We start from the raw sequence: 15,308 nt of genomic DNA on the forward strand, positions 1-15,308 counted from the left end.
ATCATAATAGGGGGGTGACAAGTGACATCCTGCATAGGGCATTATATGGGGGGTGAGATACTGCATAGGGCATTATATGGGGGAGTGACATACTGCATGGGGCATTATATGGGGGGTGACATACTGCATGGGGCATTATAATAGGGGGGGACAAGTGACATCCTGCATGGGGCATTATATGGGGGGGGACAAGTGACATCCTACATGGGGCATTATATGGGGGGGAGTGGCATCCTGCATGGGGCATTATATGGGGGGGAAGTGACATCCTGCATGGGGCATTATATGGGGGGGAAGTGACATCCTGCATGGGGCATTATATGGGGGGAAGTGACATCCTGCATGGGGCATTATGTGGGAGCACAGCCTGCATGGGTCATTATATGGGGGGGAAAGTGACATCCTGCATGGGGCATTATATAGGGGGGGAGGTGACATCCTGCATGGGTCATTATATGGGGGGGGGAAGTGACATCCTGCATGGGGTATTATACGGGGGGGAAGTGACATCCTGCATGGGGCATTATGTGGGGGCCAGTATTCTGTATGGAGCGTTATAAGGGGGTCAGTATTCTGTATGGAGCGTTATAAGGGGGCCAGTATCCTCTATAGAGCGTTATATGGGGGCCAGTATCCTGCATGGAGCGTTATATGGGGACCAGTATCCTGTATGGAGCGTTATATGGGGGCCAGTATCCTGTATGGAGCGTTATATGGGGGCCAGTATCGTGTATGGAGCGTTATATGGGGGCCAGTATCCTGTATGGAGCGTTATATGGGGACCAGTATTCTGCATGGAGTGTTATATGGGGTCCATTATTCTGTATGGAGCGTTGTATGGGGCCCATAATATTGTATGGAGGACTATGTGGTGCCCATAATACTGTACGGAGGACTCTGTGACGTCATTATTCTGTATGGAGCAGTATATGGGGCCCATAATACTGTATGGAGGACTATGTGGTGCCCATTATTCTGTATGGAGCATTATATGGGGCCCATTATACTGTATGGAGGACTATACTGTCCGGTCTGCACTGTGTGCTGCAAGGATTCGCCGGTTTCTGAGCTATTGCAGAATTTACTATAGATATCGCTCATGTAATGTAAGAAGTGAAATTTTTGGCACTGTACTATATATATATTTCTCTGCGGTATCTATGCATCATGAATCGTGGTATGTGTTAAAGCGGCCCACTGAGACTCTTTCACCCAGGGCCCACAAAAACCTGGAGCCGGCCCTTATGGTGGAGAAATATAGGTATACAACACTAGGCCCAGCGGGCCCCCTCATTGTTATGCACACACATACAGTACGCAGACATGTATACACGTTATGCAGACATGCACACACACGCAGATATGCACACATACACACGGTATGCAGATATGTACGTATACAATACGCTGACAGGCACATACACAAACATATACACAGATAAGTACATATACATATTTGAAGACAAATTCACAAAAACACATATAAACAGACATAAATATATACACAGTCATACACACTGACCTACACAGATATACACATCATGCATGCACACACACATTTGAAATTTTTTTAATATGGGGAAGCCGTCAGCAAGCCTCGCTCACCCCCCACCCTCCCGGCTTGTCCCCCGTCCAGCTCCTCTGGCATGCGGCTGTGCAGGGTGTGCTGTTTGATTGTAGACACTTAAACACACATGGGTGCGTACAGTGCACTGTGCGGCTGTGTCTACTATTAATGACATGGCCTGGTCGGTCCATTTTTTCCTATTACCCTTGTGAAAATGAAATATTTGGGGCTCAAGCAACATTTTTGTGGGAAAAATGTATTTTTTTATTTTCACGGCTCAGCATTATACAATTTTGTGAAGCACCAGTGGGTTCAAGGTGCTCACCACAACTCTAGATAAATTCCTTGAGGGGTGCAGTTTCCAAAATGTGGTCACTTGTGGGGGGTTTCCACTGTTTAGGCACATCAGGGGCTCTGCAAACACAACATAGCGTCTGCTCTCGATTCCAGCCAATTTTGTGCTCCCAAAGTCAAATGGCGCTCATTGGGAGTCATTGGGATTTCATGTTCAAAATGAGTAAACTTCAAAGAATCTGAATATTTTGACCAAATAAAGAATTCTGTTTAACTTTGTTAAATATATTGGAGTGACCTCTGTCTTTGAAGGTTTTACCTTTTACAATAAGGTTTAAAGTGCAATTATGGAAACACTTATGTTGCTTATGTTGCAGTCAATAACTGGGGAATGAGCGTTCCTAGAAACACTTGTTCCCATCTATCAGGCTGTTGATCAGGCTGGCAATCACCCAGGGAACGAGCAAAACACGCGTTCGTCGTGAATGATGATTTTTTTCACCGGCTTAAAAATCATAGTTATCGGCTGTGCATCATCCTGTGTAAATAGGACATAATATTCTATGCACACAGAACGATGGTATTACCGATGGAACTGCGATCGACCAGTCTAACGCTTTGTTAGCTTGCATCTAAGTCGATCGGCAATTGTTTAGCAGCCACGGTTGACATAAATAAACCCCGCATTAATGGACTATGAAGGAGAATCACCTACCTGGGCTTTTAATACTGAGAGACGTCATGGAATGAATCGGTACAACAATCCTAAAGAAGACAAAGGTTGAGTGAAAAATAACATTTACTAAAAACATTCATATAATGTACAAATCTTTTGTAGGATGCTTACACTGCTGCCACTTTTTCAGGAGAAATGTGACACGGATCATCTTAGAATAACAATAATATATCCCCATCTGGCTGCAGATGCATTTGTCCACTTGTCTACATGCCAGCTTTCATGTGCAGCCATTTATTTCAGCTTACTAGGAGACTTTGTTAGTTGCCTGTTTAATCCGTTTGGAATATGACCTTAGGGTATGTGCACACAAAGTTTTTTTGAGCTCCAAAAAAATGTTGAAAAATTGCTTAAAAAAAAAACTTGAAAGATTATTCATATTCATTTCTATTGGGAATTTTTTTTTCATAGTTTCAGTCCTTAGAGCATTTTTTTCTGCTGCATATTTTGAAAAATACCTGGTGGGAAAGTGGGGCCGATTTTATCAGTAGCCAAACTAAACAAATGTCCACTCAAAAGGCTGCAAAAAACACTTCGGAAGAAAAACTTCAATAACACTTCAACAAGTCTTCAAAAGTATTACAAGGGAAAGGAAACCTCCTCCAAAAACTCTCCATGGCTATGTGCACACGGCGCCTTCTAGATGCTGGCACAGGCACCAAGTCTCCCAGGCAAAGCTGCTTCAGGAAATTGCCGATGGTTGTTTTCCTGAACCACCTCGTCGGCGGCTTTGTTGTCATTTTTGCACCGTCTGCATATTTTGCTCTGTACTGTCAAGTATAGATAGCGGACAACTTTCACTAGGAGGCCCCCTGAAGAATGACCATGTCACTTCTTTTAACCACTTCAGGTTTTCTGAAACCCTGAAGCTGTTAAAAAAGCATGACATTTGACAGAACATGTGCACAGCAGAATCGTTTTGACATTGCTGTGCATTATTTATAGGGCACTTTTACACCAGGTGGAATCCGCCTGAAAAAAAGCAAAAACCCCAAAGTAAGAGTGTTTGGATCAAAACATCGGATCTACCCCAAAATGTTATCAATAAAAACGTAAGCCCGGTGCGCAAAAAATAAGCCCTCACCCAGCCCCAGATCCCAAAAAATGGAGACGCTACAGGTCTTAGAAAATGGCGCTATTTTTTTTTTTTTTTTACCAAATTTTGGAATTTTTTTTCACCACTTAAATAAAAAAGAACCTATACATGTTTGGTGTCTACGAACTCGTAATGACCTGGGAATAAGAATGGCAGGTCAGTTTTAGCATTCAGTGAACGTGGTAAAAAATAAAAATAAAAAACAACTGTGGTATTGCACTTTTTTTGCAATTTCACCGCACTTGGAGTTTTTTTCCCGTACATGGTATGGTAAAACTAGTAATGGCGTTGAAAAGTACAACTCGTCCCGCAAAAAATAAGCCCTCACATGGCCATATTGACCAAAAAATAAAAACGCTATGGCTCTGGGAACAAGGGGAGCAAAAAACGAAAATGCAAAAACGACAAAACCCAAGGTTGTGAAAGGGTTAATTGAGAATCCCTCAGTGAGCTCATTCTGACAGTCACACAGGAATGACTGTAAATCATTTTTTACCTGTCTTTCTCTGAGCTGATTTATGACTGCAGACTACGTGAAAGTTGAATGTGCAGTGAAATAAAGAGCTTGTAAAAGCAAAACGGTGCAAAATTTGTAAAACCAAATTGCAAAAATGATTTTTATCCCCAAATTCATATATTTAAGTAAAAAAAAGTGTCCTCAAAGGTGGCCAATCTCTTTGGAGAAGAAAAGTCTGCAATCACTCTGTGTTCTTGAAATCCAGTCCTCAATCCCCACCAACAGGTCATGTTCTCAGGATTTCCATAATAATGTACAAGTGATAATTCCATCATCTATGCAATAGTAAGGAAACTCTGAGAACATGACCTGTTGGTGGGGATTGAGGACTGGATTTGAGGAACCCTGATCTATGTGACTGCAGACTGACGAATCATGACATTGCGCGGTGCGCACACTGTCGCGATTTCCCTGTATTCTCACGCGATGACTAGATTCTCATACACCTCCCTCAATAGAACATTGAGAGAAGCGGAGGACAGTGTAGTCGGCACGTGACCAAAATAATGCAAATAGCATACATATGGTCACGTGACTGCCCACTTGCATGGAGAATGCAGAGGGATCGTTACAGTGTTCTCATTGAACACTCACTATTCCACAGTCTGTAGGCACACAGAATGAATGCAGACTTTTTGTCCCAGCCCAGAAAGTCCCTTTAATTTTAGCACTATTTTACTATATTTTAAATAATATGCTTAAAAATACCCCAAGTAAGAAAGTACAGCTCTGTTTATTGTATTCCAAAAAAAAGACATAACCGTTCGCATACATATTGTACATATAGTATATTTCTATGTGTATATTGTCTCTATTATGTAAATGAGCTGTTAAGATCTATGAATCAGACACTGATCTCCCTGAGAATCTGCATTTAAGGGTTCATTTAAATGAATGGTGGCATTACCAGTGTGAGACATGTAGATCAGGAGAGCAGACTGTCAGTCATTACATGCCTCACACTGGTAACGCCCACTTTCATTTAGATCAACCTTTGAATGCAGATTCTCAGGGAGATCAGTGTCCGGTTCATAGATCTTAACAGCTCATTTACATATTAGGAAAAATGCGGATTTCTCAGGAATAAAATATCGGATCACAGATATCAAGGTATCTATTTATTCAGCTTCCTATGGCCTACGTGCCCATATAGACGGCTTAGGATGGATGATCCTAATAACAGATTCCCTTTAATCCTCCCATAACATTGACTATCATGCACCAATGTATCATTTGTCACCTGCTTTCCTCTCCTTCTAGGAGTTTTCTGTAAGTTGCAATCTCAATATCTAATGCCATCTTGACATTGAGGAGATCTTGGTATTCTCTCAAATGACGTGCCATCTCCTCTTTCATATGTTGCACTTCTTGCTCCAGACGAGCAATTGAATCCTGGTAATTTCCTGCTTCTAACCCAAATTGTTCTTCCATATCCTTCATCTGACGGAGCAGAGCTTCATTCTATACAGGAGAATAAAACATCATGCATTCATATTAACATCACTACTATGACTAGATGTAGTCACTGAGGAGTCAGTTATAAAGGAATGCTACAGGTGTGTGTATGTATATTTATATACAGGGTTAATAAAAATAAATTACTCACAATCCCTTTAAGGCCATCAATCTCACAAGTTAAGCTGTGGATCTGTCGCCGCGATTCGTTCATATCCTGCTTGGCTTGACGCAATGCCTCATTATTGCGGTTTGCAGCATCAGAAAGGTCAGCAAACTATATGGGAAGTAACAGAACAAATTATCTTTGTTTAGGTAATGCCTATTGATAACGTGATTATCTACTATATATATTAAAGCATAATGATATGAGATAATTATACTAAATGAGATCATTTAGAATTAAACCAAAATATTGTCAATGACTAATGAAATCACATCAGTTATATGCCCAAATACATACAGTATATAGAGCTGTTGAATTAACTGTTTTATTCTTTATTAGTTTTTCATTCACTGTTTTACTTTTGACCTAAAAACTATTTACGCCTTCTATATAAAGACAGGTATTTGGTTTAATAATGGTCTAAAGTTATTATCCACATTTTCCATTTACCTTGGATTTATACCACTCTTCAGACTCTTGCAGATTCTTGGCAGCAATGGTCTCATACTGGCTGCGAATATCGCGAAGTGCAGAAGTCAAGTCAGGCTGCTTGGTTGCCTCGATTTCCATATGAATTGGTTGTACTTGTACAGAGACTTGCACATCTCGGAGTTCCTGTGTTGGGGTGAAATTACAAACTTTAATATATATATATATATATATATATATATATGCCACACAGCACACTCATGATTTTGCATCAGCAGACTGTAACATTTTGTAATAAATTCATAAATATTTTTGTTCCTAAGTAAAAACCTGTTAAAAATCAGAATGTTATTTGCACAATACTCCCTAAAGTAAAATTTGAAGGGGTGCAGAGTTCATACAAATAGCGTAAAGCGTAACCGTCGTTTAAACTTTTATTTCATAAATCAATAGTACACATGAAAATAAGCAACTTTCTAATATATCTTATAAAAAAAAATAGCTTCTTTCTTCGTCAGAATTCTCAATTCTTGGGTGAAATCCGTATTGAGTGAGGACTGATTGTTACATTACTGAGACAGGAGATGGCTACTACTCACTAATAAGATTCTATATAGAGGGGATGAGTTAAGGCCCCGTCACACATAACGAGATCGCTAGCGAGATCGTTCATACGGCACGGTTTTCGTGACGCAACAGCGATCTCGCTAGCGATCTCGTTATATCTGACAGGTAGCAACGATCAGGCCCCTGCTGTGAGATCGCTGATCGTTACAAAGCTTCCTGGACCATTCCTGGGTTGTTGCGCTCCCGCTGGGCAGTGTGCATCGCTGTATTTGACACCTTATCAACGACCTCGTTAGCGATTCAGAACTGAGACACGTAGGCGTGCATAAATTGGACTTTTCCGCGCCCCTCGTCCCCGATTAGTGGTCGCTACTGCGTCCTTGTTTTTCAGATCCCACCAGCGTTCTCCGGCTTTGACTCCACTTTGAAGAAATCAGATATATTTAGCAAGGTAGGTATTGTTTGGGGTCTCAATTGAGTTTCCATTTTTAATTCATTTATAGGACATCTATCAATTATCTGCTATCATTGCTCTTCAGGGAGGGAGAGATTGGCTTCTATCTGTATATATATGCTTTTGCATGGGCAGATATTTTAGGGGTCTCGTGCACACACACCCACACAGCACGTTTTCTGACACGCTGTCCTGGCCAACCGCTTCAGAGTTTTTCACACGCCAATTAACATGAAGCTTAAATCAATAGACTCTGTTGTTTTGGCCTGTTGCACGCTTCACAACTTTCTTCGTCGACGTGATGCAATTACGTACTGTCCGCCTGGCTTCGTGGACTCTGTGGACCTAGCCAACGGGGAAGTGGAGCTCCGTGAATGGCGTGCAAACGATCCTGCAATTGCAGGCCTTCAACCAGTGGGACATGGCAGAAACACCCATGATGCGAAGACCTGCCGCGGCAACTACTGCCAGTATTTTAACGGTCCTGGTGCTATTACTTGGCAGCATCAGAACCTATAGTGGGCAACTACTCATGCTTCTACACTACTGACATTTCTGTACTGTTGTGTCTAATAAACTGTGTGTTCTACTATGCAAAAGCTTTGTTTCTCATTCTTTCAGTAATAGCAGTAGTCACCGCAGTAAGCAGTCCATATATATATATACATATGTATACACATGCGTATACAGATGCATACATACATACATACACACATACACACACGCATATACATTCGTGTACTCGTATGTAAACAGATTCATCCATGTACTCATACATATTTTTAAGTACATAAATATATACACACACACTCATATACACATACATATACGGATAACTATATATACACATACATACTCTCAAACATACAAATATGCATACACATAAATGGCCATTTACATCTCTATATATATTCATATAAATATATGGACATCCATACATCTGTACAGGAACAATGCACACACCAGTGTTCCCGTCTGACCGGAGACGCAGTAGCGATCCCATCTGACCGGAGACGCAGTAGCGATGTTAAACCAAGGCCGCCCAATCAGAATGCAGTAGCGTCCACCAATCGGAGATGAGGGGGCGCGGAAAAGTGATTTTATGCACGCCTTTGTGACACAGTACAGTCCCTATCAAGGTGTGGATCGTTGAAATAGCTGCTGTGTGAAAGCGTCCCAACGACCGCCGAGATCGTTAGTTAGATCGCTGGGGCGGCTGAAATCGTTGGGAAGTTCTGCATGTTTGACAGCTCCCCAGCGATCACGAAACGACTCTCCAGCGATCCCAAAACCGTGACGCACTAACGATCTCGCTAGCGATCTCGTTATGTGTGACGGGGCCTTTAGAGGCAGGGCTCCTCATCCATCTCATCTATATAGAATCTTATCAGTAGCTGCCATCTCTTATCTCAGTAATAGGAAAGTGTCTTCACTGAATACAGATTTTGTCCTGGATACGTCTGTGTGGTGGCTCTTGAAGCAATGGCTCCAGCAGCAGTCCACTTCTTGTGAATCTCCCCCAAATTTTTGAATGGCCTTTTCTAAACAATGCTTTCAAGGCTCGGTTATCCCGTTTTTTTTTTGCACCTTTTTCTACCACACTTTTTCCTTCTACTCAACTTTACATTAATATGCTTGGATACAGCACTCTGTGAACAGCCAGCTTCTTTAGCACCACCACTAGCACCAGTTTGTCATCGATAACAGTCAGGGAGGGTCACTCAGATCCCACCACTGTCACCAGTTTGTCAGGGGACGCAACTCCACTGCCTCCAATCGTGATGGCTGCGGCTGCTTCCACTACTAGGCCAGCTATTGGGCAACTCACAGTGCGTGTATGGTACATACATCTTGGATTTCAATGCATGGAATACATATATATATACCCCGGTACGGTCACTGCCAACTTAACAATAACAAAAGAACTACTAGCTGCCACCACCAATCATTTATACAGGCCGATTTGACACCCATTACAGGTAGCGTATGGCTTCAGGGGTGCGGTTTACAGAGCAAGAGGAACGGAGCTATTACATTTTATGTATTTAATCCGAAAGGGTAGGCAGTATTTATAAAACATATATATATATACAAAGATATATACCGCATTATTTGGGAACAAATAATACAGTATATACAATTACATAACATAAAATGGATAACAAAAGAAAATTATTAAACCGGTGTCATGGAAATGGCTCAGAACTTAGCAGAGGAAAGTACTCCTTAGAAAATGGAGGGAACCACAGAAAGCTATACCTTCCAGGACTGACAATGACAGAAACCGAAACTTTCATTTTTATCAGTTGAGGGTTACGCCCAAATACCACCCCTTGATGAGCTCATGTGGGGGTTGGTTGTGGGATGTGCTAGTTCTGTTCGAATTTTAAATCTATAGAGATGTGACATGGCCTGGATAGCATCATCCATCAGATCAATATTAAGTTGGAAGGGTTCTGCCGGCCTTACGGTGATGTGAGTGAATGCGATATGTTCATCCCTTCTCTTTGACGCCGAAAATATATCTCCCATAAATATCAGATCGATGGAAACCCCAATATTCATCACTGATCATTGACTCCAAAAGGTCTGGAAGCCGTGCTTTAATTATAGGAAGCTTATGCCTGGGAAGGGTACTTTCACGCCTCTACGTAAACGAATCTCAGTCTTTATGTCTTTTTCCCAGAGCAAATCTCATTTTGTAATTACCTGGTCACTGCAGGAGGTCCCTACTTCAATGGGGATTGATATGTCAGCTCTCTCACTTCCCAAGTTATAATTAGTTTTTCTCTCTTCCCCAGCTTTAATTATTGCATTGCACCATCCCTTGAGAAAGCAAAGCATTGTCCACGCGAAACGCGCGTTGGGTAGGTGTTTTTTGTATCTTCTGCACTCCCCTTTTCCCCTTTTGGGGAGTTTTCAGCCCTTGGGTTAGTGCCTTGACCAGCTCTTTGATGTTTTATCACTCAGCTCTATGTGTATCCACTTGCATTTCCTATTACTCAATATTGATTTTAGCTTTTGTACAGATTATGGGGTATTGTAGCAACATTTTTTGCTCCCCTGTGGTTGGGTATGCATAGTGTTTACTCTTTGCTGCACATCATATTTTGCACTTTAATGATGCCTACCTGAGGTCTGTTTGTGGGGGGATTTTCTGCTCTCTTTTGCACACATCAGGAATTATATTCCCTCTTATGGATTTTATATGTACCTTAATGTATTTATATCAATAAAATTTCTTTTCTAATTGTATTCTGTTAAGCTCCATTTCTGTCTTTTGTTGTTCATGTGTTCTGGAGCTATGTTGCTGGTTTGACACGTTTGCGCTCATGGATTTCCATGGGCACCGGCGTGCCTCCAGCAATTATGTTTTTGGGTTTGATTTTGTTAATCCTATATGTTCAATGTGATAGTGATAAGTCCCCTCTCCAGATATGTCTGTATGGATTTTTAATTTTTCTCTACAGCAATACCTTTAGGACTATTCGTATCTTTACAATCACCAAAACTGAGGGGACCAAAAAATCACAGAAAACCTGTAGAATACGATAGTTTTTCTGACCTTATTCCCCACAGCAAATTAAAACTGCTTTTGATGCAAATAGCCCTCTAAAAAGTCCAGGGACTGAGCTCATTATCTTGCTTTTCAATCTTTTTCAGTAGGCAGTATCTCTTTTTCAGCATTCCTCCAGCACTATATGTGTTGGAACTTTTTCCCCTTACCTCCCTGCATGCATTGTTTATGTTTTTGTCCATTGACTTGATGGCATTGAACTGAAACCCCAACTCTCTGTTATGTCTGTTTGCAGTTTGACAGAAAGTAGAGCAGAAGCAGAGAGACAAATCCACTTGCCCCCACCTGCACCCCCACGTCCGTTGACTAGGGACAAATTACATTTGGCAACAGGCAGTGGACAGCAAATTAGACTAATAGACTAATAGGAAACACCTATTGGCCGGCACTTTGAAGTGATTTTGAAAGGGTAAGACAAGGTAAGATACTTTTTAAAGTGATTTGCAGATTGCCTATTTCTATTAAATTAGATCAAGTCTAAAATTGTGGTTGCCACTTAGAGCAGGAGTCTTTATTTATGGGAGTTATGGAAACAATCTAGTAAGCAGGCATAGATATATCTGGAGTGAGCCATGCCTATGTACGGCCACCTCTTCATTCATTCTCTGCCTGCATGTGGTGGCTAGGGATCACCTTATCAGGCGGGAGTCGGGACAGGGGAACCCTAGTCTCAAAATAGGTGCAGGTCTCCATACTTCTGGCACCATCATCTATCAGACATTTGTGAAATTTTGTGGATTTGCGATAAGTGTCTGACATGGGAATGCCAAGAAATTATCATTTTCACTGTATCTCATGAGGATTACATGTTTCTATAAACATTCATCAGTATCTGAAAGAAACAGCATTTAGCACAAGACTTTTCTGACCAATTTAAAGGTCTATTTATTTTTTTTTTTCTTTACACAGTTTAACATCTGTGTACTAGTGATGGGCAAACGTGCTCGGATAAGGTGTTATCCGAGCACACTCGGGTGCTAACCGAGTATTTTCGGCGTGCTCGAAAACTATGTTCGAGTCGCCGTGGCTGCATGTCTCGCGCCTGTTAGACAGCCGCCACACATGCAGGGATTGACCAACAAACAGGCAATACCAAAACTGTGTTGCGGCTGTCTAATAGCCACGAGACATGCAGCCGCGGCGACTCGAACATGGTTTTCGAGCACGCCGAAGATACTTATACGACCACGTTCGCGCATCACTACTGTGTACTGCTCAAAGCCATGGAATTATCTTTCAATCTTCCATAAAGTAAATGGCTGCTTTTAACACGATGCTCTTATTTTTAGATGTAACCTTACATGCAGATTATTTCTTAATATATCTTCATAGCAGTTAGACTATGTGCAGAAAGAGTTTTTTGAAGCCATCAAAAACAATGAATTTTTCAAGCAGAAACTGCTTCAGAAAACTTGCCTGTTTTGGGGAGGTTTTGGAGTTTTTCTTTTTCCTGAAGAACTTCTTGAAATAAGTTTGAAAAGGTTTTGAGGAGTCTTTTCTTAAAGTGTTTTTTTTTTGCAGCCTTTTGATTGGACAGTTATAGTGTAAAAAAACTAGGCACTCAATTGGTATGATAAACAAGGATGTAATTTTTATTGTAGGATCAGCTGGAAGGAGAAGAAACTGCACGCTGCACTGCAGGGTAAGGCTATCCGGAATCCACCGCTAATTCAGGGTGCCTCCTAACATAGCTCTGGATACCGCATAGTCTTACCCTGCGCTGCAGCGTGTAGTTTCTTCTCCATCCAGCTGATCCTACAATAAAAATTACATCCTTGTTTATCATACCAATTGAGTGCCAAGTTTTTTTACACTATAGCTGACGGATTTGGATCCTTTCTCGTGCACCACCTTTTTCCAGAAGTGCCATGTTTATCTTTCCTTATGATTGGACAGTGACTAGTTTGGCGAGGTTTCCTTCGGGATCTGCTTCAAAGAAGTGACATGCACTTTCTTTTCCCAATAGGCGTTTTCCCAAATTTCTTCAGGAAAAAGCGCTCAAGAACTAGCAAATTGGATTTCCAATAGAAATTAATTGGAAACGTTTTCCAAGACTTTTTGAGGGTTTTGGAAAGTATCTGCTCCAAAAATACTCATAAAAAAACTGTATGAATATAGCCAAATGATATGTGCACATGACTTCCTGAAAAAATGCTGCAAAAGAGACTATAAAACGAACATATTAAACAGCAATGTCAAAACAACATTGCTGTGCACATGTTCTGTATTATGTCACTTCTTATAATCGCTTCAGGGTTCATAAACCCAGAAGCAGTTAAAAGCAAGTACATGCTCATTATTTGTGCGGCTTCCGCTGGGAGGCCGCCTCTTCTCTATACTTAGCGGTATAGCGTGAAAGCTGCTGCCGTCGGAGACACTGCATGAACCAGAGCAAGACTGCCGGCAAAGCCTCCACAGAAAAATGACTGTCCAGCGTTCTCCTGGAGTGGCTTTGCCAGGGAAAACGTGGCAGCTGCACTGACGTCTAAATCCCGTCATGCACACATACCCACAGGGTATGTGAAGATGGAGTTTTTCAAGGACTTTTTGGAGCAGAAACTGAGCGGAAACTCTCCAAATCCTCCTCAAAATTCCTCAAAGATTTTGAATATCCACTCAACTTTCTGCTCCAAAAACTTAGCAGAAAAACTCCTTGTGTACAAACTCTCAGATGTCTGTTTTTTTGCTACTGAGTTTAAAAATCCCATCGAAGGATCCATTTTTTCTTACTTGACTGTAGTGAGGAAGAGTTTGAGTTAAGCAGTGTTAATCATGCATTTATATAACGACTATGGCCACGATTCATCAAGACCCGCTTTGTTCTCGCAGCTCTTGATGAAGGGGCATGTTGGAGTCAGAAGCACCTAATTCAAGAGGTGCACGCCTTTTAATGAATCAGGCACATCTTGAACGTGGACTGGAGGAAGATTTGTGGCATAAGGTACACCACAGCTTGTCATGAATTAGACAAGCAGGTGTTGTCACACCTTGTGCCACCCCAGCTCTGCCCATTTTAAAAGAGCTGACCAAACCTGGGGTGAAAAAGTAAAGTCACAAATTTTTTGCACAACCTCAAGTTACATAAAAAATGTACGACTTTTCATAGTGTTTTATGATTTGGCATAAACATTTTGATAAACCTGGGCCAATGTTTTTTTTTTAATTAAATAGTACAGAACAGGAGTCCGCACGATGCAAGACCACAATATTACAAAAGTATTTTTGAGACAATTCTGTGGCAAAGATAATATTTTCTGCTATAGGTGTTACAGACTTACTTCTTCATGAAGTTTCCTTAGAAATTCTATTTCATCCATCAGAGATTCAATCTTCCTTTCAAGTTCCAAGCGAGAGAGGGTGGCGTCATCTACATCCTGTCCAATAATAAGGAAATTACTTATACACTATTACTTACTATATTAACATGTACTTACACTTTTGTGACATAGTTTTCTTTAAACCAGCTTGAAAATAAGTTGACTTTTTTCGCAAAAAGGTTTCACTTTAAAGGGTCCTCCATACCGCAGAGAACCTGGCGATGATGTTAATATTAATTGTTGGTCCTGCTAAGTGGAGATCTGTAAATAACTATTAGTGACCATAATCAGAAGGTTTCATTATATATTGTACAGAACTGATTCATTGGTCCAGGTCCAGGACTATACAGTAGACACAAAACTAAAGGTATCAGGGTCCTTTACACATACAGTGGGGAAAATAAGTGTTTGATACACTGACGATTTTGAAAGTTTTCCCACCTACAAAGAATGGAGAGGTCTGTAATTTTTATTGTAGGTACACTTCAACTGTGAGAGACAGAATCTACAAATAAAAACCATAAACCATAAAATCACATTATATGATGTTATATAAGTAAATTGCAATTTATTGCATGAAATAAATATTTGATCATCTACCAACCAGCAACAATTCTAGCTCTCACAGACCTGTTAGTTTTTTTTTTAAGAAGCCCTTCTACTCTGCACTCATTACCTGTATTAATTGCACCTGTTTGAACTCGTTACCTGTGTAAAAGACAACAGTTCACACACTCAATCAATCACACTCCAACCTCTCCAACATGGCCAAAGCCAAAAAGCTGTCTAAGGACACCAGGGACAAAATTGTAGACCTGCACAAGGCTGGGATGGGCTACAGGACAATAGGCAAGCAGCTTGTTGAGAAGACAACAACTGTTGGTGCAATTATTAGAAAATTGAAGAAACACAAGATAACTGTCAATCTTCCTCAGTCTTAGACTCCATGCAAGATCTTGCCTCATGGGATAAGGATGATTCTGAGAAAGGTCAGATATCTGCCCAGAACAACTCTGAAGGACCTGGTCAATGACCTGAAGAGAGCTGGAACCACAGTCTCAAACATTACCATTAGTAATACTAAAATTAAAATCCTGCAGGGCACGCGTTGTCCCCCTGCTCATGCCAGCACA

General features: G+C 41.1%; 1 protein-coding gene across 2 annotated transcripts in view; it reads right to left on the reverse strand.

The window, feature by feature from the left end:
* Positions 1-15,308, reverse strand: part of PRPH (peripherin) — a 34,907-nt gene that overhangs the window by 5,486 nt on the left and 14,113 nt on the right. For both annotated transcript variants that reach the window (XM_073670223.1, XM_073670220.1), the window contains exons 3-7: positions 14,137-14,232; positions 6,282-6,446; positions 5,817-5,942; positions 5,451-5,671; positions 2,577-2,626 (exon numbers count right to left, since the gene is read on the reverse strand). In XM_073670223.1, the coding sequence (XP_073526324.1) occupies positions 2,577-2,626; positions 5,451-5,671; positions 5,817-5,942; positions 6,282-6,446; positions 14,137-14,232 (658 nt within the window). The remainder of the gene's footprint in view (positions 1-2,576; positions 2,627-5,450; positions 5,672-5,816; positions 5,943-6,281; positions 6,447-14,136; positions 14,233-15,308) is intronic.

The sequence above is a fragment of the Phyllobates terribilis genome, unplaced genomic scaffold (assembly GCF_046119375.1).
Source record: "Phyllobates terribilis strain yellow unplaced genomic scaffold, ASM4611937v1 Scaffold_2__4_contigs__length_985480577, whole genome shotgun sequence".
NCBI classification, from domain to species: Eukaryota; Metazoa; Chordata; class Amphibia; order Anura; family Dendrobatidae; genus Phyllobates; species Phyllobates terribilis.